Genomic DNA, 24,673 nt, shown 5'->3' on the forward strand with positions numbered 1-24,673 from the left:
GGAACGATTCGGCACTAACCTCATGCCGAGTGATGAGCAAAACCAAGGAAAAGGGCAATCCTTCAGGGAGGGTGGCATGTTGACGTGGAAGGATTGGCGAGATAGCACCGGTTGCAGGGTTGTTGCCATGTGCTGCACTAAGCCATGCGGTGACGTACGGGTTGCAGATTCAGATTCTCTGGCCTTTTTAGGGTATGATACGTGAGGCTCATTGGAGGGGGGGGGGCAGGGCAGTGGGGATCGGATAACCGGGACTGTTGGCGTGGAGTACCGATGGAAGGAAGAGTTTTGGACCCCAACGGTTGACGATACCATGCATGCTTCTCTGCAGCATTTTTGACTACTCGTAAGTTAGATGGGTAGGGAGTAGGCTGGGGCTAGTTCGGTGTTGTCTAGCGAGTCCAGTTGACAATGCTATTGCATTGTTCCAAGTCTAAGGGCACTGAAGAAGAAGAACAAGGGGAGGAGTGAAGAGAACTCCGCCCCCACGTTAGCCAACTGGGGAAACAAGGACGACCAAGCCCTTGCAGCACCAGGATTCACGACTAGCCAGGCTTTGTGTCAACATTGAACTAAGGTAGTAGTCTCGACTCGACTCCTCTTCACGTTAAGAAAGGAAACGCCCACTAACCTAGTGCCCCGCCAGCCGGCCGATCGGTGGGTTTTGACCTATCAGCCGTGGCGGAGGGGGCAGTGGGTCGAGATGCTCTCGGCGGCGGTCGGGGGGGAAATTCGCTCCGATAGATGCCAGTGTTTGAGTGTACGCCTACTGCTTTGGAGTTGGGTTGATCAAGACCGTCTTCCTCTTTTCGAACACACACCTGATCACCAACTTACAGTATACTACTATGTCAATAGCATGAATCGTGCGTCTCGTGAGAAACAGATATGATATGATACCAAGCCCCGAAAAAGCTTAGCAATCACATGACCCCACTAACCCCGTCCCCATAATCTTCCTTGCAATTAATAGACTGGCACACCCGCCCGGGTACTGTTTTGGCCCTCGTATTCCCTTCCCAGCGGGGACTAACGACGTGAATCCTCCAGCCAGAACACCATGGCTATGGCCTCATCCCTGACCCATCGCATCATGAAGGATGCACAGGATCTGAAGGATCAGCACCGCTCATACTAAGTACTGTACATATTGGATGTACACTGGGTACTTAAGTTTTCGCGCTCCCGACGGTCGGTCGGTCAGCCTCGTCTTTGGCTCGGTCTGCATCATGCCACCCCGGGGGATGGATGGTACGCCTCGAGGCTCTGGCTCTGGCTCAGCCTAACCTAACCCAGTAGCCCAGTAGCCCCGGCGAGATCCAGACCCATTCCAGGGTATCTCGGCACTGTCATCTCACTTTCTTACTTACTTATCACTGAGTAACGTTAGCTATAGCTGTGTGGTAGGTAACCTATAGCCAAAATAGTACTGCACAAATCGATTCGATCGGATACGAGTGCACTGCCGAAATCTCTTCCAAGGTGTTTGCACTCTTCACCCAATAGATTAGCGCCCTGGCAGGACGCCTAGCCACCCTTGGCAGATATGTCCGAGTGTGAGTCGAGTCGAACATATGCGAATGAGCAAGGTACATGCTATTTTTGAATGGGACATTGCCCCTCGATTACGGAGTACTAGGTAAGTGATTTATCACTTCCGCCGTCGACAGAGCATAAACAATAACAAACAACCCAACCCAGCACGCCAGTTGATAAGTTACTTCTAGGCAGCGAGATTACTAGCGCTGACTTATAGTCTAAGATCAGGGCCCGTGGATTAGGGTTCTTACTCTTACGCGGTGACTTGCCGTGCTGGGCCAGATATTCGATTGCATGATGCTCTGTCTGTCTATCTGTCTAGCTTAGTTTAATTGAGTAGTTAGAGCACGAACTTTAGTGAAGTAGACGGCCTAGACGGCAAGTTAGGGCTTGGGGGCGACCGAGCGGACGGCTTCCGCGGGAGGGCGGGGGAAGGAGGAGGAGGACAGGACACGTGGAGGTTTTCTGCGGTCGGGCGGGCGGGCGGGCGAGTAATCGGGTGTGTCGAGTCGTGTTGGTAATACGCTTACGCGCTGCTGACTCTTTTGTATTCTTGTTCCAGAAGGCTTGAGGAAGGGTGATGGGGTTGATTGGTGTTTTGGGGGTGTGTACACACTGTAGCTGGAGGGGATTGTTGATGGTTGGAATGGGGTTTAGTCTTCGATCCGGGTGCTGGATGGGGTGATCGATCGTATTCTGGGGATTTATGTGTGGGATTTTGGGTTTCGCTTCTTGTGATTATTAGGATTAAGTATTTAGTGGGTCTATTTTACTTGAATTCTTTGTTAAGATGAGTTCGGATTGGGGATACATGCAGATGTTGGGGTACATATATATTTGGTGAGGGGGTTGTATACTTTGTCTTGTGCACCGACCGAGCCACTGAGAAGCGAATACAGACTTATCAATCATTGCTACTGGTTTCTGAGTAATTAAGAATGAATTTGACGAGGCGTATTTAAACATAACAAATGTGTGAAGAAAGGTGTCTTGATGACTCTACTGGTTGTACTGGGAAGTTGAAAGAAAGGGGGGTCCGGGGGTTCTCCCCCGGGACGGCATATTCTAGGACTTAGAACTGAGGTTACCAGGAAGCTGAAAGAAAGGGGGGTCCAGGGGTTCTCCCCCGGAACGTCTTACTCTAGGTATACATCAAGGTGCAATTGCTTCAATGCCTCTACTGGGAGGAACGGGATACAACAGGCACAACAAAAAACATAATCATTAGTCAACTTTAGTAACAAAACCACCTAGCTATCCTGCTTCGCAAGATCTTCCTTGGCCGACGAAGGCGGCATCCCAAACAACCGCTCGAAAAAGTTCGTCGTCGCCTCCAGCCCGCCCGGCGCCGGATTCTCCCCCTTCTCCCCGTCGGCCTTCACGACCTCGAACCCAGGGAACGCGGGCAGCGCGTCGCGAATCTGCCGCGCGTACATGGGCATTCCGGCCGGGTAGGACACCAACTCGAAAGGCTTGCCGGGGATGGAGCCGCCCATGTAGGTGGAGTGGACGGTGGGGAAGAAGCTGGCATTCTGGAAGGCGCGGATCTGCAGCTTCCAGGCGTGGGCGGCCTCGCGCGAGGGATTGATGGAGCGGATGGCCTGGCGCTCCATCTGCTTGATGGCGTCGGCGATCCAGCGGCCCTGCACCTCGATGGTGGTCACGGCCTGGCTGAACAGGGTGGGCGCGTGCGTGCCGTACAGGTGGAACAGGTTGGGGTAGCCGGCCACCGTCAGCCCCAGGTAGGTCTCGGCGGCCTGCGACCAGTCCTCCTGCAGCGTGGTGCCGTGGATGCTGCGGACGCCCAGGTTGATCATGCTGCCGGTGGTGGTGTCGAACCCGGTCGCCAGACACACGACGTCGACCTCGTGCACGGTGCCGTCCTGCATCCGGATGCCGGTCTCGGTGAAGCCGACGATCGGGTTGCTCTTGGCGTCGACCAGCTCGACCGTGTCGCGGTTGAACTGCTCGTAGAAGTCCGTCTCCAGCGAGGAGCGCTTGCCGCCGAAGAAGTAGGGCGGCTCGACGGGCGCCAGCAGGTCGCGGACGCGCTCGTCGTTCAGGCGCGCCCGCGTCTTCTTGGCCCAGAAGTCGTACAGGTACCGGTTGGCGACCGGGTTGAGCATCGTGTCCTTGTAGTTGGCGGTGGAGAAGTCGAAGCCGCCGGTCTGGTAGCGCTGCTCGTAGAAGGCCTCGCGCTCGGCCTCGGAGTCCTCGAGGGCGCTGCGCTCGCTGAAGTCCACCAGCGCGCCCGTGAAGGTCTTCTCGCGCAGGTCGAACAGCTGCGGGTAGATGGGCTTGAGCTGGTTCTGCTCGTCCGCGGTGAGCTCCTTGCGGCGCATCGGGATGGAGTAGTTGGGCGACCGCAGGAAGACCTTCAGGTGGCCGGCTTGCGGGCCCCACGCCTGCGTGACCTGCACGCCCGAGGCGCCCGTGCCGATGATGGCGGCGCGCTTGCCGCGCACGTCGACCTCGTGCTCCGGCCAGAAGGAGGTGTGGTGGATGGGGCCCTTGAAGTTCTCGATCCCCTCCCACTCCGGGATGTAGCGCTTGGACGAGACGCCCGCCGCGGCGATGAAGTACTTGGCGTACGCGGTGCGGCCGTCTTGGGTCTTCACGACCCAGCGGCTCTGGCTGGTGTCGAACTGGGCGTCGACGACGACGCTGCCGAAGGCGACGTCCTTCTTGATGTCGAGGACCTTGTCGACGTGGTCGAAGTAGGCCCGCAGCTCTTGGTAGTCGGGGTAGTTGGTGGTCCAGGTCCAGTCCTTGTAGGTCTCGGGGATGGAGAATTGGTACAGGGGCACCTGCGAGTCGACTCGTGCTCCGGGGTAGCAGTTGAACCGCCACGTGCCGCCCAGGTCGGAGCCCGCCTCGTAGACGACGGTTTTGAGGCCCTGTTTGCGCAGCTCGTGCAGCATGTAGATGCCGCTGAACCCGGCGCCCACGATGAGGACATCTACCTGGAGGTTGTCCTCGTAGATGCCCGTGGAGCCATGGGGATGGGAGAATTCTTTGAGCTCGCGATGCATGGTGCTTAGGGTTGTGGGAGAGATGTGGGTTGTGTGAGGTTGAGTCTCATGGCGATCTGATTGTAATATAGTTGATGCATGGCGAGGTCCGATTCGGCGAGTAGATCTGTCATGCCACAGTTTACTTTCACGATGGGTCGTGTTTGGTGTTGTTGGTGTGTGTTGGTGTTTGTGTTGGTGGTTGGCCGGCGAGTATCCTATCTCTCCGAGGTCCGGGTGGTGAATATCGCCGACGGCGCCGATACAGATCGCCCCGGGTGGGAACCTCAAACCCACTCAAAGAGAGCAGTGAGCAACCGACTGCAATAGCTGTGTGCCTTGTGGGACGAGGCTGTGTGTATCCACTCTGATTGTGCTGCTGCAGGCTGTCTCTGCCAGCTGGTTTACCTGCCACAATCCTTACTCAGTTATGCAATGTGGAGTAGATTAAGGTAGTTCTTCAACTCCCTAATCTGAGACCGACTCTAATACACACCTAGAACAAACACGTCCCGGGGGAGAACCCCCGGACCCCCCTTTTTTTCAGCTTCCTGGTAATACTCAACCCTAAGAAAAAATACAATCTTAGGCATCCTAGAATAAACACGTGCCGGGGGAGAACCCCCGGACCCCCCTTTCTTTCAACTTCCCAGTAACACTCAACCCTAAGTTCTACAATGAACGTGACCCAATAGCACCCAACAAGCATATTCATATTCACCCAAATTGAAAGACATACATCCCAAGCCCCTGACAACCAAAACCAAGCCCCAGAAGAACAAGGACAATCTACTTCCTCCCCAACCGAACATAAACAAACCAACACTCAACAGCCTCATTCCGATGCTCCTCCAAGAACCTCGCCCTAGTCCGCTCCACCCACTCCGCCAACAGCCCATCGACCACCGTCTGATCCGTAACGCCCATCCCCTCCTTTACAGCCTTAACAAAATACCCCGCCACAACAGCCATCAGCCAATCCACCACCGTGCGCGCATACCACTCGGCATGCTCCTCCTCCATCCCCGGCTTCGCCTCCCTCCGATCCTCCAATTCCTGGAGCGCAGGATGCACGACCTTCCGCTCCAACACCTCCTCCACCTCCCAATCCGCCACCACCGCCCCCTCCGCCAGGGTACGCCGCACATCCGCCATACAGCGATTATAAGCGGGCACCTCGAACACAGTCGCGACGGCGGGACTCAGCACGCCCGCCCGCAGCATATCGATCATCGCCGCGCGACACGCGTCCACCGGCCCCGCATAGTTGGTGATCTCCTCCCCGTTGGGCCCCAGCTCCTGCCCCACGAAGCTCAGCACCAGCCCCCCGCCCGGCACGATCTCCTCCGCGCGATGCGCCAGGAAAGCGAGGAGATCGGCGTGCGCCTGCGCGCGGAACTCGGCCTGCCGGACCTCGTGCGTCGGGACGGGGCCCTGCGGCGGCACCGGGGTGACGCGGTCGAGGTGGTGCAGCGCCGCGAGCGAGAAGGCCACGTCCACGCTTCCCTTCGGGGCGACGCGCGAGTAGAAGGAGGCCGGGAGGAGGGAGGTGAAAACTCTGTTGTTGTTGGTGGTGGGCCAGGTCATGGCTGTCAGGTTGGCGGCGAGGGTGGTGAAGTCGTTGGCGGGGCGGTCGTTGAATTGCAGGTGGATTTCGCGGGTGGGGGCCGGGGCGTGGGATTTGAGGATCGTGGCTATCGGGGTGTGACTGTAGTATCTTTGGTTAGTTGGGAAAGGGGGTGGGGGTATGGATTGGGGAATATTGGGGAGGCGCACGAGTTGTTGCCGTGGGCGGAGCCGAATTCGAGGATTGTGAGGGGGCGCGAGGTTGGGTCTTGCTGCTTTGCTTTGGATGCTGTCGCTGCTGCGGATAGGAGAGGCAGGGCGTGGAGCATGGCGGCGTGCTGCAGGGCCGAGTTGGAGCTGTAGAAGCCGTTGCCGTGCATGGGCACGTCATTGGCGCTGACTTTGGCGGGGGACATGTTGATGGCCTGGATTTACTTGATGGGTCTTTGCTGGGTCGTTTGAGTGTGTAGGGTACTGGTTACGGTCGTGGTGGTATATATACTAGCATCTGCAGTCGTCGGCGAGTTACAGCCGGCGAGATTCGGTGGGTTGCTACTGTTACGGATGCATTCGATGCATAGCTCGATGATAGTAGGAAATTCCGGGACTTTTGTGCGTTACAGCTCAGGGATAAGGGTTGTTTTAAGCCGGGAAGTTGAAAAAAAGGGGGGTCCGGGGGTTCTCCCCCGGGACGGTAGATTGTAGAACTTAGATTTAAGTGTTACTGGGAAGGTGAAAGAAAGGGGGGTCCGGGGGTTCTCCCCCGGAACGGTATATTCTAGGACTTAAGACTAAGGTACCTAGGAAGATCACAACAACATGAACTCTGTACAGCATCAGGGCTACAGCTACCTCCTTCCCACGGTCATGAGATATCTGTGTCCCCGCATCTGCTGCGCGATCCGAAACACGGTCGACTCATCCTGGCCCGGCACGTACTCGAACCGAAAGCGCCGGAGCAGCGAGACCAGCGAGAGATGCATCTCCTGCGCGGCGAAGTGCTTGCCGATGCAGACGCGACTGCCCGCCGAGAACGGGTAGTAGGGGAGGCTGTTGGCCTCGCCCTTGGCGTAGACGTCCAGCCAGCGCTCGGGGAGGAACTCGGTCGCGTTCGGCCACAGAGCCTCGTCCAGATGCACCTCCTGCGTCGTGGGGAAGACCGTCGTGCCCTTGGGGATGTCATACCCCAGCAGGGTCTCGTCCTTGCGCGACTCTCGCGGACTGCCCGTCGCCTGGCCGGGGACCAGGCGCATGGTCTCGTCGATGCACGCCTGCAGATAGACCATGCCGGACATGCTGTAGTCGCAGTCCGTGGGGCGCGGGTCGCTGCGGGGATACCAGCGGTCGATCTCCTCGTAGAGGGCGGCGAGCTTGCGTGGGTGGCGCAGGAGGTGGATGAGGGTGAACAGCTCGGCGTTGGCGGTGGTCTCGCTGCCGGCGATGAGCAGCACGACGCTCTCGTCCTGGATGTCGGAGACGCGGAACGGCGAGGCGGGGCTCTCGTCCGCCGCTTCGATCATCTTCTGGAGCAGGTCCTCGCGGGGCGGGCCCTGGCGGCTGGCGATCTGCGCGCGGCGCTTCGCCACGATCTCGTTGGTGAACCAGCTGACGTAGGGGTCGCGGTTCGGGATGAAGGGGATCTTGGTGAGCCACGGCATGAACTGCAGGATGCCCGAGAGCTTGAGCGCCTGCTTCAGCCGGTCCGGCAGCGGATGCGACCCGTTCTTGACCAGGTCGAAGGTCTGCCCGAACGTCGTCACGCCGATGATGTCCGCCGCCAGCGACTGGATCATGTGCTGCATGTCCACGGTGGTGGTGCCGTTGGCACACTGTCTGTCGAGCTCATCCACCAGCACGGAAATGCAGTCGCGCATCAGTGGCTGCATGCTGCGGATGTACCGCAGGCCGAACATGCTCGAGACGAGGCGTTTGCGCTGGCTGTAGGCCTTCTTGTCGGTGAAGGCCAGGAGGGTCGGCCGCTGCGGGTCCTGCCGGAAGTTGCCGTACACAGCTTCCGATTTGGCCCAGTCCTCCGTGTGAACGATGCGTTTGATCTCGCGGGCGTCGGAGATGGAGATCATGGTCGGGGAGAGGGCGACGATGGGGCCGTACTTCTTGTGCAGGCCGACGGTGAAGATGTGGCTGGGTTGTTAGACCCCTGTGACGATCTTGAGGGGGGAGGAGATTACCTTTCACCCTTGGCGATTGCGATCTTGAGGGGTAAGGAGGTGAGTTTGTGGAGCCATGAACCGGGAATGCGCGACACCGGGGAGAAGAGTCGCTGCAGGTACCGGAATAGCTTGGGGATGATGTAGCCGACGAGGAGGAGCGTCCAGACGAGGTTCATGCCGGAGAGGTAGGGCTTGAGGAGCCCGGTGATGTCGTGCATTTTCGCCATGGTGGCTGTCTTTTTTGGAGTGGGCGGTGGTCCTAATGGACGCTGGTGGACGCTGGCTATTTATCTAGTGGAACAAGTGAACAGTGAACTATGTAGTGACTACCGGCGATGGCCAAAAGTCGCCGATCCGCCAGCTGGGCTCAGCCCAATGCTAATACCAGTGGCATGACTGGTTATGAAGGCCCAGTAAGACTACTGACCCGTTGTTCCTATTGAATAACACTCAAACCTAAGTCATTGAGTATACCGTCCCTGGGGAGAACCCCCTGACCCCCCTTCTTTTCAGCTTCCCATAACACTTAACCCTAATATATACAGAATCAGACGCCCCGGGGGAGAACCCCCGGACCCCCCTTTCTTTCAACTTCCCATAACACTCAACCCTAATGTATACACAGAGTAAGACGTCCCGGGGGAGAACCCCCGGACCCCCCTTCTTTCCAGCTTCCTGGTAACACGCAATCCCAATACATACCAAGCCTAACAGAATTTTCCCCCAACGATCGTCAATACCCCTATTTGTACACATGCACCGATTTAACCTGACAGAACCCCAACAGCCCCTCCAGCCCATACTCGACCCCCACCCCGCTCTGCTTATGGCCGCCAAAGGGCACGTAGGCATTTGGCTTGGGCGGCCCGTTCACAAACACATTCCCCACGTCCAACTGGGCCGACACTCTCTCCGCCAACTCAGCATCCGCCGTCCAGACAATCGCGCTCAACCCGGTGGTGCCCTCGTTCACGATGCCCACCACTTCATCCGCGGTATCGAACGGCTTGCAAGAGACGACAGGCCCTGCAATCCACAACAGTCACAGTCAGTACAAACCCACGGGTCAATCGATCACCAGAAAACCCACCAAAAACCTCCTCCTGCAGGACCCCCGCCTCATCCGGGGGATTATCCAGCACGACGGGCCGAACAAACAGCCCCTGCTCCTCGCCCCCCTTCTTCCCCTCCTCCCCACCCGCCACAAACCTCAGCCCTAATTCCCTACACTCCCGCAGCACCGCCTGCACCTTCTCAAACTGCATCTCATTCTGCACCGGCCCCACACCCCCCGCCATCTTCTGCGTGACATCCCCCAAAACCCTCACAAACTCCCCATAAACAGACGAATGCACATACAGCCGCCGCGCATTGATGCACACCTGCCCCGCATTGAACCACAACCCGCCCGCAATCTTCGCGGCCGTCGCCGCGACATCCACATCCGGGAAAACAATCCCGACGTTGTTCCCGCCGCTGCGTGCGTCAGCCCGTCTCTTCGGCTTTTGGGAGGGGAAGGGCATACGTTTCCAGGGTAAACCGCTTCATGGTCTCGGCGCAGCCGCGCATGATCTTCTGGCCGGTGGCAGTGGACCCCGTGAAGGAGATCTTCTGGATGCGCGGGTGGTGGACGAGGAGGGGGCCGAGCGTGTCGTCGCCGCTGAGGGCTTGGAGGATTCCCGGGGGGAAGATGCGTTGCGCGAGGTGGATGAGTTTGAGGGTGGTGTAGGGGGTGAATGGTCTTGTTTGTTAGTTGGGTTTGGGGTGCTACAGGGGGGAGGGGAAGGGGAAGGGGGACGGACGAGGGTTTGACGATGATGGTGTTGCCTGTTGCGATTGCGGGGGCGATTTTGCCCATTGCTAGGGGTAAAATTTTAGAAACTGCTTGGAGAAGTGGGTGATGGATGCGGTAAATACCTAGGCTGATGGGGACTGGTGCTGGTTAGCAAGCATGGCTGGTGGTAAAGGGCAAGGCACGTACAGTTCCACGGACAGATGGCGGCGACCACGCCCAGGGGCTCGTACTTGGTTATCGCTACGAGCTCGTCGTCTTCGTGCTTCGTCTCGGGGAGGGTGTACTTGGCTGAACACGCGTCAGCTTGGTGTTCCCTTATGTCTTGCGGTGACCTGTACGCACCCGGATACCGCAACCACTCCGCCGCCCAGTATACCTCGATCGCGGCCGTTTGTCTCTGTCTTCGTCAAAACCTGCACACTAGGAAGACACACCGCAAAAAAAAAAGAAAAAAGAAAAAAGGCAAGGCATACACTCCGCCCCGTCTCCGCCATCAACAGCTCCACAAACTCCTCGGCATGCTGGAGGTAGAGATCCGCGAACTCGCCCAGCAGCCGCGTGCGCTCGGTGTAGGGCACCGTCGCCCAGCCGCGGGAGGCCGCTGTGGCGGCGGCGACCGCGTCGTCGACATCCTGCGCGGTCGCGACCGGGACGTCCCACAGTTTGGCGCGGGTGAGCGGCGAGACGCCCGCGTGGACGGTGGCGGCGGAGCGCGGCTGGCCGGCGATGATGTTGTGGAAGGTGGTGAAGTCGAGGGACATGGTGTCGTCTGTCTGTGCGGAGGGGTTGGGTGTTGGAGCAAGCTTGTGTTGTCTGAGTTTGGTGTTCTGTTCTTCTATCGACATGTGTGCAAGTGGTGTCGGCGAGTTTCGGTGAGTTCGGCGGCTCTCTCAGCCTTAAGCCCTGGAATGAACACGTTCCGGGGGAGAACCCCCGGACCCCCCTTTTTTTCAGCTTCCCGGTAACCTGTATTTTAAGACTTAACTGGGACTTGAGTGTGGCCAGGAAGCTGAAAGAAAGGGGGGTCCGGGGGTTCTCCCCCGGGAAGCCCTACTCTAGGTACACATCAGGATGCGCACTACCGGTTGAACACAGGGAGTCACGGCCCTATTGCAGAGTCAATGTAGTAGCTACCTAGTCATGAATATAGCTCTCTGGACAGAGCATCGATTGAGTTGGTTCGAATGCAGTAAGACAGAGACAGTCTACCTCGCCTCCTCCACCCGGCCGCCCTTCCCCATCTCGACCCCCTCCCCTACGATCCTCGTCTTGGACTCCCCTTCCCCCTCGGCCTGCATCCCATACTCGGTATTCAGCTCCTCCCGCAACCGATACGCCTTGACCAAGAAGCACAGCAGGAACCCCACCCCGCAGAACGCAATACTGACCTGCCACACCTCCCGTAGACTGATCACGTACAGCCGCCGAATCGCCCGCATCACCTCAGGTCTGTCCTTGAACGAGCTCATAAACGCCTTGGTAGCGCGCTCGTACGCCCCTCCGTTCACCAGCAGCCCCCTGACCGTAGGATCATCGATCGTCTGCGACGCGAGGGTATTCGCTTTCGTATTGAACACCGCCGCGGGGATCGCGGTGCCCCAGATGGCGCCGAAGTTGCGCATGAAGATCCAGGTGGCTGTGCCGGTGGCGACGTCGCTTTCGGGGAGACTGGCGAGGATTGGGGGTAGACCGGTCGTGAAGACGATGCCGGTGCCGACCCCGAACAGGATCTGGTAGCCTGTCCATTCGCCGGTGGTGGTGGACTGATCCAGCAGGGTGAAGAGCCCGCAGGCGATGGTCATCAGGGCGAAGCCAACGTACTGGAAGCTCCGATAGCGGCCGGTCTTGGTCATCAGGATGCCGGCGACGATGCCGGCAGGGGCGGTGGTGGTGGCGACCGGGAAGAGCATGACGGCGGAGCGGGTCGGGGTGGCGTTGAGCACGGCCTGGAAGTAGATGGGCAGGAAGTAGCACACCCAGAACAGGAGCAGGCTGTAGATGAAGGCCATCACGAACAGGGTGGCGGCGGTGCGGTTGCGGAACAGGCGCAGTGGCATCGTCGGTTCGGGCGGCAGCGCCTCGTAGGCGATGAACCCGAGCAGTCCCACAAACCCGAGGACGAGGGGCACGATCGTCCGCCACGAGGACCACGGGTGCGTGGTGCCCGCCCAGGTGAGCGAGAGGAGGATGGCGGTCACGCCCAGGGTGAGCAGGGTGATGCCGCCCCAGTCGATGGTGCGCAGACGGCGCAGGATGCTCGTGTCGGAGCGGGGGTTGCGGACCCGCAGGAGGGTCACGATCAGGAACAGCGAGCTGCCCGCGATCGGGAGGTTGATGTAGAAGATCCACCGCCACGACACGTTCTGCGTGAACCCCCCGCCCATGATGGGCCCGACCACGGCGGCGAGCGTCCAGGCGGCGCCTAGGATCCCCGCGTAGACGCCACGCTCGCGCAGCGAGACCATGTCGCACACGAGCACCTCGGAGAGCGTGGTGATGCTGCCGCCGCCGAGGCCCTGGATGGTGCGGCCCGCGAGCAGCATCCCCGTGTTGCGCGCGGCGCCGGAGATGGCGCTCCCCACGGCGAAGATGAGCAGCGCGAGGGTGGTCATGCTGCGCCGACCGAAGATGTTGGACAGTTGGCCCACGATCGCCGACGAGACGGTCGAGGACAGGAGGTAGGTGTTGATGATCCAGATGTAGAGCTCCTCGGAGCCCAGGTCGGCGGTGATGGTGGGCAGGGCGGTCGAGATGATCGAAGTGTCGAGAGCGGCCACGAAAGTCGCGATCCCGATGGCTAGGAAGATGAGCCAGAAGCGCAGGCCCTTCTTGGGAGGGGCATTCGGCTGTGCTGGCACATTGTGTACATTGTGTTCAGACATGTTGTACTTGAGAGTAGGGAGGAGGGGGCCAGTGTGATATGACTAGGGTCTATATAATTTGGCTGAGGGGCTGAATCTCGCCGAAAGGATTTATTCCCTGCGGTTACACTGCAGATCATATAAGCTACGCAATGCTCAACCCTAATGTACACCTGGAATAATAAACACGTTCCGGGGCAGAACCCCCGGACACCCCCCGTTTATCAATTTCGATTTCCCAATAAGCCTCAATTCTAAGTCCCAGAGTATGCCGTCCCGGGGGAGAACCCCCGGACCCCCCTTTCTTTCAGCTTCCTGGCAATACTAACCCTAAGTCCAAAGTAAACACATCCGGGGGAGAACCCCGGACCCCCCTTCCTTTCAGCTTCCAACACTCCTACACGCTGCAGCCCACTAAACAGGAGCCACCTTCCGTACGGCAACCAAGCACGGCTCCCCAAACACCTCCCTCACCCTCTCCGCCGCAACCACCCGAAGATACCACCGCACCACCCGGGGGAACCGCCCCCTCATCTCCTCATCGATGTAATGCATGAACGCCCAGAACAGCGCCGACGCGAGCGTCAAATCCGCCAAGGACAACCCCCCCTCCGTCGCCAGGTACTCTTTCTCCTTCTCCCCCCCCGCAAGATGCCGCTCCACCACTGCCAACGCCTCCTCCAACCCTTGCGCCCCCTCGCCATCGACTCCCGCATCGTACTCCCGCATCCCCACGCGCCACAGCACCACCGCCGCCATGTTCCGGAACACCTCGTTCTCCGCGAAGCAGATCCACTGCCGCACCGCCGCCTGCTCGGCGACATTGCGGCCCAGCAGCGCCGGCGCCGCGGGCCCGCACCCCGCCACGTACTGCGCGATCGCGTCGGATTCGACCAGCGTCACCTCGCCGTCGGAAGATTCGAAGGCGGGGACCTTGCCGGTGGGGAATTTCTGGAGGAATTCGGGGGATTTGTTGGCCGTGCCGAAGGCGAAGGGTTGGGGGATGTCGAGGGTGAGGTTGTTTAGTGCGGCTGCGGCTTGGATCTGGTGTTTGTTAGGAGGTGGGGAGGGAGGAAGGGAAAGGGGTAAGGGGGTTGAGGAGTCACCTTCAGGACCCGCGCGTTGGGCATGTATGTGTACAGACGGCCGATGGGTGCCATTGTTGTGCTGAATGGTTGGTTGGTGGTTGGAAGTTTGGAGTGGGCGCAATCGGCGGAGACGCGGCGGGATTATATACCTGCCTGTTGACACTCGCTGCCTCCGAAGGATGTGAGATTACTGATGGAGCTAAAAGGCTTTGCAATAAATTTAAGAAGATTTGTAGTGATTGGAGCTAAGTCAAAGGATGTTATCCGATAGCAGACAAAACAGTAGAAACTTCGTAATCTGGGACATAGACGCTGAAAGCTCCGAAGGACAATCGGCTACTTTCCACTACAGTCACAAACGCACCGAACCACTATCTAGACAACCGTCCCCCGCTTGATCTCAAACTGCTCATCCAGCCAGGCAAACATCTTCTGGTGAAACACCGCCCACGCCCCAATCTTGGCCTGCAGCCCACCCCCCTCGACCCCCTTCCCGACCCACAACCGCCTCTTCTGCGGCGGGAGATGCCCCAGCGCCTCGAAGATCGGCTCCGTATTCTGCTTTGGCGTAAAATAGAATGTATCCGCCGCCCCCGTCACAAACGTACTGCACTTGACCTTCTCCAAAACTCCCCTGGCGTGGTACTGCTGCATGCAGCGCATCACCTCCGCCGGCGTCTCCACCCCATACACCCACATGCTGTGGCCGAACTCCCATCGCAGCTGGAAACTCCACCGAGCCAGTCTATTGACCACCCAGTTGAAGAACCCGTCGCTGAGCCGCCCACTCAGCCACCCATTGATAAACCACCCGGGCATGCGACTGCGCGTCACGTCGAAGAGATCGTAGCACGCATCGCACGAGACGCACGCCCGCACGCGCGAGTCCGCCGCCGCCCGCAGAGCGAAGTACCCGCCCAGCGAGGCGCCGACCACTGCCACCCTCTCCAAGTCGATCGGATAGTCCTTAGCCAGCTGGCTCTCCACCACATCGAGCACTTTGGTCGTCACGTGCTCCCAGTCCGGGCGCAGCCGCAGCCCGTCGCGGCGGAGGCAGATGCCCTGGCCCGGTCCCTCGAAGGTGAGCACCGCGTAGCCGCGCGGAAGTGCAGCCGCCGGCCCGAAGAAGTACAGTTCCTCCTGCGTCGAGTCGAACCCGCCGGTCATGATGAGGAGCGGGAGCCTGCTTTTGCCTTGGCTTTGGCCTGCTTGCGCGGCACCCGACCGGGGGAGATACAATCTGCCCGGCAGCCGCGCAGCCCCCTTCTCCTCCTCGTACGGAATCTCCACCCGCGCCACCGTGCATGTATCCAGCAGATCCACCCCCTTGTCGAACACGGCGACACTATGCTCGATCGCCGCGAGCAAGCGCGGGTCGTCCGGCCGGGTGTGCAGGAAGAACTCGCTGGCGCGGAAGTAGTTGCTGGCGCGCAGGTAGGCCCCCGAGGCGGCGAGCGTGTCCCCGGAGACGAGCGCCTCGTCGCCCAGCCCCCGCGCCTGCTGCGCCTGCGCCGTCCACGCCCGGTACCACGCCTCGGCGTCCCCGTCTGCCACCTGCGGGAGCACCGCCAGGCACTCGCCTGTCTCGGCCCCGCCGGCGGGCGCGCTGGCCAGCACTCGGAGGAACTCGAAGTGGAAGAAGTCGGATGGGTAGAATTTGAACATTGCGGTAGTTGTCTGGATGAGAAGGATGCCGCAAGAGGTGTGAAGTTGAGATGGGGAGTTAAGAGGCAGGCAAGGCTGGCCGGGGAGGGGAGTTCGGCTGGTCGGCGACTTTGTTGGCGCCGACCGCGAGGATTGGAGGAAATTGTATACGTATCCGTATACTTCATAAAATGGTTTGTCTTCGGTCGGATGACAGAGAACAAAACCAGATCTTTTGTAATATATCTATACCCTAGACGCAATTCCCCTTTCATTCCGTGTCTTTCTTTTCAACAACTAGACACACACTCGCACACACCATGACGCTCCCCCACTCCACCACCAGCAGCAGCACCGGCACCCCCGAGCCCATCGCCATCGTGGGCATGGGGTGCCGCTTCCCGGGTGGGGCCAACACCCCCAGCAAGCTATGGGATCTTCTATGCTCCAAGCGCGACGTGCAGCGCCGCATCCCGACCGAGCGGTTCGACGTCGACGCCTTCTACGACCGGGACGGCGAGCGGGCGGGCTGCCTCAACGTGCGCGAGGCCTACACGCTGGACGAGGACATCCGGCAGTTCGATGCGGCGTTCTTCAAGACGAACGCGCTCGAGGCCGAGGCGATGGACCCGCAGCAGCGCCTGCTGCTGGAGACGGTGTACGAGGCGCTGGAGTCGGCGGGCGGGGTGATGGACGCGCTGCACGGCTCCGACACCGCCGTGTATGTGGGCGTAATGACGGGCGACTACCACGAGCTGCTGCTGCGCGACCCGGAGGACATGCCCAAGTACATGGCCACCGGCACCGCGCGGAGCATCCTGTCGAACCGCATCTCGTACTTCTTCGACTGGACGGGCCCCTCCATGACCATCGACACCGCCTGCTCGTCCAGCCTGGTCGCCGTCCACGAGGCCGTCCAGGCCCTCCGCCAGGGCCGCTCCGCCCTCGCCTGCGCCGCCGGCGCCAACCTCATCCTCGGCCCCGAGATGATGATCTCCGAGTCCAAGCTGCACATGCTCTCGCCCACCGGCCGCAGTCGCATGTGGGACGCCGCCGCTGACGGCTACGCCCGCGGCGAGGGCTTTGCCGCCGTCATGCTTAAGACGCTGAGCCAGGCGGTCGCGGACGGCGATTATGTCCATGGCGTTATCCGCGAGACCGGCGTCAACTCCGATGGACGTGAGTACCCTTCTTTCCCTCGTGTTAGCTTTGTTCTTGTTACTTGTAAGGGTGGTCCGGGGATAAGGCTTCCCGGGGGAGAACCCCCGGACCCCCCTTCTTTTCAGCTTCCTGGTTACACTCGACCCCAGTCCTAGAATGCGGGTTTAAAGCTGAAAAGAACGGGGGCCCGGGGACCCCCCGGGACGTGGCTATCCCAAGACTGAGGACTGAGTGTAGCCAGGAAGTTGAAAGAAAGGGGGGTCCGGGGGTTCTCCCCCGGGACGTCTTATTCTCGGCCTTTGGATTGGGGTCTATTGGGAAGCCTTACTCCAGACGGCTAATGGAAGTACAGGAACGAACGGAATCACCCTCCCCGGAGCAGACTCACAGACGGCGTTAATTCGGCAGACGTATGCACGCGCCGGGCTGGACATCGACTCCCAGCGGTGTCAGTACTTCGAGGCCCACGGGACGGGCACCCCGGCCGGAGACCCTATCGAGGCGCGTGCGATCTACAATGCATTCTTTGCCGCGTCCAGCGAACAGGCAGGGACGCCGCTGTACGTCGGGTCGGTGAAGACGGCGGTCGGCCATCTCGAGGGCACAGCTGGCCTGGCGGGGCTGGTCAAGGCCGTCGAAGCTGTCCGGCGCGGGGAGATTCCTCCCAACATGCTGTTCGAGTCGCTTAACCCGGAGATCCAGCCGTTCTACCACCGCCTCGCTGTTCCGACGGAGACGATTCCATGGCCGCAGGTGCGGGAGGGAGAGCCGCGTCGCGCGAGCGTGAACTCTTTCGGTGCGTTTCTTCGAGTGTGCGACAGGATAAAACGTGCTAATGTAACCAGGCTTCGGCGGAACCAATGCGCACGCTATCATCGAGTCGTACGACAACCCACATCGATGCCCGTCAACGTCTACATCCTCCCTCTGCACACCCCTAGTTCTCTCTGCTAACTCTGAGACTTCGCTGCGCGGGCAAATCGAAGCTTTCCACACATTCCTCTCCACCACCGACACCCCAATCCACGACATCGTCTACACCCTCCAGAGCCGGCGCTCGCAACACCCCGTGCGCGCCACCTTCTCGGCCCCCGACCGAGAAACCCTCAGCACAACCCTCTCCAAAGCCGTCGCCAGCGACTCCCCCCTCGGAACCCGCGTCGACAAGAAACCTGCGAAGCCACGGATCCTGGCCGTCTTCACGGGCCAAGGCGCGCAATGGCCGACGATGGGCCGGGAGATCCTGCGCGGCTCCCCGCTCGCCCAGCAAACCCTCTCCACCCTGCAATCCGCGCTAGACACCCTCCCCGACGGGCCCGACTGGTCCCTGTCCACCGAAATCCTCGCCGACAAAGCCACCTCGCGTCTCGCCGCAGCCAGCGTGGCGCAGCCCCTCTGCACGGCCGTGCAGATCCTCCTGGTGGACCTCCTCCGCCAGGCCGGGATCACCCCCAGCGTCGTGGTCGGCCACTCCAGCGGCGAGATCGCCGCCGCGTACGCCGCGGGCATGATCTCGGCGGCGGAGGCGATCCGCATCGCGTACTACCGCGGGGTGCACGCGGCGCTGGCGCGCGGGCCAAACGGCCAACGCGGCGCGATGATGGCAGTGGGGATGTCGTACGACGAGGCGACGGAGTTCTGCGAGGAGAACTTTGCCGACCGGGTCGAGGTGGCGGCCAGTAATGCACCCAGCAGCGTGACGCTGTCCGGGGACGAGGATGCGATCGCCGAGGCGAAGGCGGTTCTCGAATCGCGGGGCGTCTTCGCGCGACCGCTGCGCGTCGATACCGCGTACCACTCTGCGCACATGATCCCGTGCTCCGAGCCCTACCTCGACTCCCTGGCGGCGTGCGAGATCGCCCCCCAGCAGGCGCGGCAGGGCTGTGTGTGGGTGTCCAGTGTGCACGGCGCGCGGATGGAGGGATTCCGCATCGAAGCGCTGACGGGGGAGTACTGGAACGACAACATGGTCAGTCCGGTGATGTTCTCCACCGCCGTGGAGATGGCCCTCAGTGAGGAGGAGGTGTGCGACGTGGCGATCGAGATCGGCGCGCATCCCGCCCTCAAGGGCCCCTTCACCCAGACCGCTAAGCAGGTGGCAGCAGCAGCAGCAGCAGCAGCAGCAGCAGCAGCATCGAGTGCGGCACCGCTCCCCTACAGCGGGACCCTGAGTCGCGGACAGCACGACCTCGAGGCCCTCAGCGAGACGCTGGGGTTCTTGTGGACGCATCTCGGGGCCAAGGCGGTCGACTTCGCGGCCTACACCTTGGCCTTTACCGACGCCCTCCCGCAGTGGGTGCCCGACCTGCCGCGGTACAGCTGGGACCACCGCCAGTCTTTCTGGCGCGAGTCCACCAGATCCGCCAACTTCCGGTCGCGGCCCCCGCGGCACCCGCTACTGGGGGTGCGGTCGAGCGAGGATCTCGACCAGGAGATGCGGTGGGCGATCACGCTCCGCACGCAGGAGCTGCCCTGGCTGGAGGGCCACAAGGTCGAGGGGCAGGTCATCTACCCCGCGGCCGCGTATCTGGTGATGGCGATGGAGGCGGCCCACAGCCTGGTGGGCGAGGGCCAGAGCGTGCAGGTGCTGGAGCTGTGCGACGTGGAGATCGCCAACGCCATCCCGCTGCCCGAGGACGGCAAGGGGGTCGAGGTGCAGTTCACCCTCGTCCCGTCCCCGGGCCACTCCAAATCGGCGACCAAGACGGCGCAGTGGGCGTGCTACGCCCGCACCGCGGGGTCCGGCAAGTCCTCGTGGCGCAGCAACGCGCGCGGCACCGTGCGTGTCGTCCTGGGCTCGGCCGCGGACGCGGACGCGGACGCGGACGAACTCCTCCCCCCGCGCAACCCGCCGACCGGGGTATTTCACGAGGTAAAGACAGACCGATTCTACGAGGCCCTGACAGCCATCGGGCTGCACTACACGGGCCCCTTCCGGGGACTGGACAACGTACAACGCCGATCCGGGACGGCCATGGCGACTGTTACCCAGATCCCGGCCGCGGAGCTGGGCGTGCCCATCCACCCGGCTGTTCTGGACGCGGCCTTCCAGACGCTGTTCGCAGCCTACTGCTGGCCGGAGGACGGGAGCCTGCGCGCGCCGTTCGTGCCGACAGGCCTACAAAGTCTGCGCATCGTCAACCGCGACATCGTGCAGGCTAGCGCCCAGCTCACGGTCGACGCGTGCATCACGCACTCGTCGGGGACGACCATCATCGCGGACCTGGACCTGACCAGCCCCAACCCCACCAACGCGGGCCTCATCCAGCTGCAGGGGCTGCGGTGCTCGAGCCTGACGCCGCCGGGCCCAAGAGACTACAAAGAGCTGTACACGCAGACGGCGTGGGAGGTGGACGTGTCCAGCGGGCTGGCGCCGCTCTCCACCCTCAGCTCGGCGGACTCCCCCACGGACCTCGCCCTGGTGGACCTCAGCGAACGCCTAGCCTACTACTACCTCCGGCACCTCAACACGACCATCCCGCGTTCCGCGGTCCCGCACATGGAATGGCACCACCAGCGCATCTTCGAATGGATCGACCACCTCTTCCCGCTCATCGCCGCCGGCAAGCACCCGACCATCCGCGCCGAATGGTCCACCGACACGAAACCCCAGCTCCTCGCCCTCGCCTCCCAGTACCCTTCCTCCGTCGACCTAGAACTCATCCGCGCCGTCGGCGAGCACCTCCCCGCCGTCGTCCGCGGCGAAGCCTGGATGCTGGAGCACATGGTGGCGAACGACACGCTGGACCGGTTCTACAAGTCCGGGCTGGGGTTTGCCCGGGCGAACGGGTACATGGGCCGGGTGGCAGGGCAGATCGCGCACCGGTATCCGCGGGCGAGGGTCCTGGAGATCGGGGCGGGGACGGGCGGCGCCACGAAGGGGATTCTCGAGGCCCTCGACGGGAGGTTTGAGAGGTATACGTTTACCGATATCTCGACGGGGTTCTTCGAGGCCGCTGCTGCGCAGTTTGAGCGGTGGGCCGGGAAGATGAGCTACCGGGCGTTGGATGTGGAGAAGGAGCTTGGGGAGCAGGGGTGGGGTGGGGAGGAGGGTGGGTTCGATGTCATTGTCGCGTCGAATGTGCTGCACGCGACCAAGTCGCTGCGTAGAACGATGGAGAATGTGCGGCGGTTGTTGAAGCCGGGCGGGTTTTTGTTGTTGTTGGAGGTGACGAGTGAGATTGTTAGGGTCAAGTTGATGATGGCGGGGCTGCCGGGGTGGTGGTTGGGCGGCGAGGATGGCCGGCGGTATGGGCCCACGATCACGGTGGGGCAGTGGGATGCTCTGCTCAAGGAGACGGGTTTCGCCGGCGTCGATCATGTGGTGAATGATTTTGTGGACGAGCGCAAGTATATGACCTCGGTTATGGTGACGCAGGCCGTGGATGCGGATGTGCGGGTGCTGCGCGAGCCGTTGAACGCGGGCTGGACCCTGCCGCCGGTCACGGTTGTTGGGGGCCAGAAGGGGCTGGCGGGGCGGGTTGTCGAGGCCCTCGGAGGTGCGGGGGGTGTTCAGCTGGTCGAGAACCTGGAAGGGTTGTTTGTGCAGCCTGATGTCGCAGTCACCTCGTTGGTGATTCTGGAGGATTTCGACCACCCCGTGCTGCAGGATTTTACCCCGCGCAAGCTGGAGGCGCTGCAACGCGCCCTCCCCGAGTGCAGGCAGCTGCTCTGGGTGTCCGGCCAGTGCCGCGAGCAGAACCCCTACGGCAACATGGCTATCGGGCTGTGTCGTGCGATCGCGGCCGAGCAGCCGCACATCCAGTTCCAGCACCTCGACATCGAGGACGCGGTCGATGCAGGTGCCGCGAAGGCTGTGGCCGAGGCGCTCGTGCGGTTGGTCTTCGCCTCGCAGACGCGTCTGGCCACCAAGAACGTCCTGTGGACCTGCGAGCCGGAGCTGGTGCGCGAGAATGGACAGTGGTTCGTGCCGCGGATCGTTCCGGATAAACGACTCAACGACCAGCTGAATGCGCGGAAGATGGTTGTGCAGGGCACAACGACGTCCGAGGAGACGCTGGAGCTGGTGAAGCAGGCGGATCGGTTTGTGCTGTCGCCTGCGTTGCCGTCGGTTGTGGAGAAGGATGGTGCGGTGGAGGTCAAGGCAACGCACGCGCTGGTGAATGCGGTGCAGCTGGATCAAGGCTCGGTTTGTGTGGTGGCTGGAAACTTGGTGAACAAGCCTGATGTCCAGGTTGTCGCATTCACCAACTCGGTGGGTTCGGTGGTCACTGTGTCAGAGGAGATGGTGTTTGCGGCTGATAACGCCAGCCCGTCGCTGCTGCAGACACTTGCCTTCGGGCTCGTCGCTGATGAGTGGCTGCATGGCTTGTCATCGTCGGATGTGCTGGTTCTCCACCAGGCTGACGAGCAACTGGGCCGTGTGCTGAGGAGCAAGGCTGCGGAAGCCGGTGTGAAGGTGGTTGACGTCCGCACGCATGCCTATGCCTCCGAGCGCAGCATCCGCGCGCAGATCCCGCCCTCGACCAAGCTCCTCGTCGACTTCGCCGAGTCTTCCGTGCAGTGGGAGCGCATTATCCCGGCGCAGTGTAAGGTTCGGAGTTATGGCGATGCCATCGCGCCTGGAACCAGCACCGCCGACACCGCCAACTTGAACACCTCCCAACTGCAAAGGGCTGTCTCCTGGGCGCAGCAGCAGCCCGACGACGCCACCCTCGAGACAATCCCGGCTGCAGAGCTGGCCAACACACCCACTCCTCCCTACCACGCTATCGTCTCTTTCTCCCCCTCCACAACCATCCCCACCATCACGCGCCCCATCAACCCAGCCCTCCTCTTCCGTCCCGACAGAACCTACCTGTTGGTGGGCTGCACCGGCGGGCTCGGCCAATCGCTGTGCAGATGGATGGTCCTCAACGGCGCGCGCCACCTAGCCCTAACCACCCGGAACCGCACGCGCATCTCGACCACCTGGCTAGCCGACCTCTCCCAACTAGGCGCCAACGTACGACTCTTCGAAGCCGACGTCGCCGACATGGGCTCACTCACCACCGTCCACCAGACCATGACGGCCAGCATGCCCCCCATCGCCGGCATCGCCAACGCGGCCATGGTGCTCTCCGACCGCTCCTTCGGCGAGCTCAAGCACAGCGACTTCACCACCGTCTTCGGCCCCAAAGTCCAAGGCACGAAGAACCTGGACACGCTCTTCCACTCCCAAAAGCTCGACTTCTTCATCATGTTCTCCTCGCTAGCCAGCATCGTCGGCAACCGGGGCCAGAGCAACTACGTCGCGGCCAACCTATTCATGTCGACCGTCGCGGCGCAGCGGCGGGCGCGCGGGCTCGCCGCGTCGGTGTTCCACATCGGCATGGTCCTGGGGGTGGGGTACGTCAGCACCACGGGGGTGTACGAGACGACTCTCCGACAGTACAGGTACATGCCGATCGCCGAGCCCGAGTTCTGGGATATGTTCGCGCAGGCGATCATCATCGGCCACCCGACCCTTGGCGGGGGCCATGCGCCGGAGATGATCACGGGGTTGCATCGACACAGTCTCCGCGAGGAGGCGGGGAAGGCGTTCTGGGCGGAGAACCCGCGGTTCAGTCTGCACACTGTACAGGAGGAAAGCCAGGCGGTGGTGGGGGATGCAGCGACGGCCAAGCAGGTCCCGCTGGCGGAGGCGGTCGCTGAGGCCGGCACGTTGGAGGCGGTGGACGGCGTCATCCAGGAGGCATTCGTCGGGAAGATGGAGCGGATGCTGCAGGCGGCCAAGGGGTCGATCGAGCGCGGTCAGCCGCTGATCAATCTGGGGGTGGACTCGTTGATTGCCGTGGAGATCCGGTCGTGGTTCCTGAAGGAGTTGGAGGTCGATATGCCGGTGCTCAAGCTCGTGGGCGGCATGTCCGTCGGGGAGTTGTGTCGGGAGGCGGCGGGTGAGGTGCTCAAGAGTTTGCCTATCAAGGTGTGATTGTGCCCCTGTATATATTGAGTTGTTGTGCGGACTCTTCAATGGACTGTTTGCGATAAATGTTATCTGGTCTGTAATATATGCAGGGGTCGGAGAGGGGGAAGCGCAGTAGTTTCAGGATTCTTTCTTGCGCATAGACTGTGGGCAAGAGGAGCTAGACAGCTATATTGCAATAATCACAGTAGTAAATCAAGCTACATGTCAAGCTATATTGAAGATCTTTACCGAAAATGACGGAGGATTTGGGACTCTATCCAATGTACAGAGCATGCATATTAGCCCTTCAATCTTTTCTGTTAAGATTTCATCTCGCGCTAAAGACGAAGGAGTGCATGGAGGTCTGTCTACCCTAGATTGACTGATAGATCTTCTTGGGTTTAGAATAGGTACATCTACATACAGAAAAAGACTTGGACATAGTTACTACTGCACTTAGAATACCTAGCTAGCCAGGGAGTTTGATTTTTATAGAGTCTCTTAGCTACTGTATGCTTCTGGAAGGCACCGAGGTGAATGGTAAGCAGCAGCCTGGTGAGGGCGGCCAACAAATTCGTTTGTGGAGATCCGGTGAGTCAGTCGCTTCTTTTCCAGGGCATTACAACCTACTGTTGCCTGACCTTCCTGGCATAATCCTTCCGAACGTGGTCCATACAGAGAGCTGCCAACAGAGGGCCGTCTACTCGAGAAACTTTCGCACAAACGTGGGTGTCCCATCGTTGAAATCATTCCAGACCTCGTCTCCCACGCCTATGGGATTCTACATCCAAAGAGATGGGCTAATAGTGGTGTAGGACAGGATGAGGGGTTTCAACAGCTGTAATATCGCCCAGTCGAGAGTGAATAGGTTCTGTCACGGGTATCTTTGACCTTGCCTTGAAAGGTAACCCAGGTTTGCCTGAGGTTAGG

General features: G+C 60.8%; 7 protein-coding genes across 7 annotated transcripts; 1 reads left to right on the forward strand and 6 right to left on the reverse strand.

The window, feature by feature from the left end:
• Positions 1 to 2,604: 2,604 nt before the first annotated feature.
• Positions 2,605 to 4,571, reverse strand: BO72DRAFT_465327 (flavin-containing monooxygenase; the record flags this gene model as incomplete). Its single annotated transcript, XM_040946704.1, has 2 exons — positions 2,605 to 2,680; positions 2,932 to 4,571. The coding sequence occupies 2 exons, from the start codon at positions 4,569 to 4,571 to the stop codon at positions 2,605 to 2,607; spliced, it is 1,716 nt and encodes a 571-aa protein (XP_040805415.1).
• A 691-nt stretch (positions 4,572 to 5,262) lies between these two features.
• On the reverse strand, positions 5,263 to 6,557 carry BO72DRAFT_483093 (S-adenosyl-L-methionine-dependent methyltransferase). The gene is made up of 2 exons (XM_040947772.1): positions 6,327 to 6,557; positions 5,263 to 6,258 (listed from the first exon to the last, which is right to left on the reverse strand). Exons 1-2 carry the CDS (start codon positions 6,530 to 6,532, stop codon positions 5,340 to 5,342), a joined length of 1,125 nt encoding a protein of 374 aa, XP_040805416.1. The 5' UTR covers positions 6,533 to 6,557; the 3' UTR covers positions 5,263 to 5,339.
• Positions 6,558 to 6,964: 407 nt separating this feature from the next.
• BO72DRAFT_420910 (cytochrome P450) lies at positions 6,965 to 8,515 on the reverse strand (the record flags this gene model as incomplete). The annotated part of the gene is made up of 2 exons (XM_040942741.1): positions 6,965 to 8,258; positions 8,306 to 8,515. Coding segments are annotated over 2 exons (1,504 nt in total), but the record flags the coding sequence as incomplete, so codon positions are not given.
• Positions 8,516 to 8,979: 464 nt separating this feature from the next.
• BO72DRAFT_474599 (aldehyde dehydrogenase) lies at positions 8,980 to 10,843 on the reverse strand (the record flags this gene model as incomplete). Its single annotated transcript, XM_040947277.1, has 8 exons — positions 8,980 to 9,313; positions 9,378 to 9,763; positions 9,813 to 10,028; positions 10,090 to 10,147; positions 10,205 to 10,219; positions 10,269 to 10,370; positions 10,425 to 10,479; positions 10,556 to 10,843. 8 exons carry the CDS (start codon positions 10,841 to 10,843, stop codon positions 9,030 to 9,032), a joined length of 1,404 nt encoding a protein of 467 aa, XP_040805418.1. The 3' UTR covers positions 8,980 to 9,029.
• Positions 10,844 to 11,287: 444 nt separating this feature from the next.
• On the reverse strand, positions 11,288 to 12,964 carry BO72DRAFT_420917 (MDR family MFS transporter; the record flags this gene model as incomplete). The annotated part of the gene is made up of 1 exon (XM_040942742.1): positions 11,288 to 12,964. One exon carries the CDS (start codon positions 12,962 to 12,964, stop codon positions 11,288 to 11,290), a length of 1,677 nt encoding a protein of 558 aa, XP_040805419.1.
• A 327-nt stretch (positions 12,965 to 13,291) lies between these two features.
• Positions 13,292 to 15,696, reverse strand: BO72DRAFT_395995 (uncharacterized protein; the record flags this gene model as incomplete). The annotated part of the gene is made up of 3 exons (XM_040942017.1): positions 13,292 to 13,987; positions 14,050 to 14,110; positions 14,474 to 15,696. The coding sequence occupies 3 exons, from the start codon at positions 15,694 to 15,696 to the stop codon at positions 13,358 to 13,360; spliced, it is 1,914 nt and encodes a 637-aa protein (XP_040805420.1). The 3' UTR covers positions 13,292 to 13,357.
• Positions 15,697 to 16,037: 341 nt separating this feature from the next.
• On the forward strand, positions 16,038 to 23,775 carry BO72DRAFT_395999 (uncharacterized protein). The gene is made up of 3 exons (XM_040942018.1): positions 16,038 to 16,854; positions 17,189 to 17,632; positions 17,682 to 23,775. The coding sequence occupies exons 1-3, from the start codon at positions 16,062 to 16,064 to the stop codon at positions 23,765 to 23,767; spliced, it is 7,323 nt and encodes a 2,440-aa protein (XP_040805421.1). The 5' UTR covers positions 16,038 to 16,061; the 3' UTR covers positions 23,768 to 23,775.
• The last annotated feature ends 898 nt before the right edge of the window (positions 23,776 to 24,673 follow it).

The sequence above is a fragment of the Aspergillus fijiensis genome, assembly GCF_003184825.1.
Source record: "Aspergillus fijiensis CBS 313.89 unplaced genomic scaffold BO72scaffold_5, whole genome shotgun sequence".
Lineage (NCBI taxonomy): Eukaryota > Fungi > Ascomycota > Eurotiomycetes > Eurotiales > Aspergillaceae > Aspergillus > Aspergillus fijiensis.

Excerpts from the sequence above, each read along its gene's own strand:
- BO72DRAFT_483093 (XM_040947772.1), bottom strand. The coding sequence starts at position 6,532 with ATGTCCCCCGCCAAAGTCAGCGCCAATGACGTGCCCATGCACGGCAAC. Across the intron at positions 6,259-6,326 it reads TCCGCCCACGGCAACAACTC|TCACACCCCGATAGCCACGA; the intron begins GTGCGCCTCCCC and ends AAGATACTACAG.
- BO72DRAFT_395999 (XM_040942018.1), top strand. The coding sequence starts at position 16,062 with ATGGGGTGCCGCTTCCCGGGTGGGGCCAACACCCCCAGCAAGCTATGG. Across the intron at positions 16,855-17,188 it reads CGGCGTCAACTCCGATGGAC|GAACGAACGGAATCACCCTC; the intron begins GTGAGTACCCTT and ends ATGGAAGTACAG. Across the intron at positions 17,633-17,681 it reads CGCGAGCGTGAACTCTTTCG|GCTTCGGCGGAACCAATGCG; the intron begins GTGCGTTTCTTC and ends TAATGTAACCAG.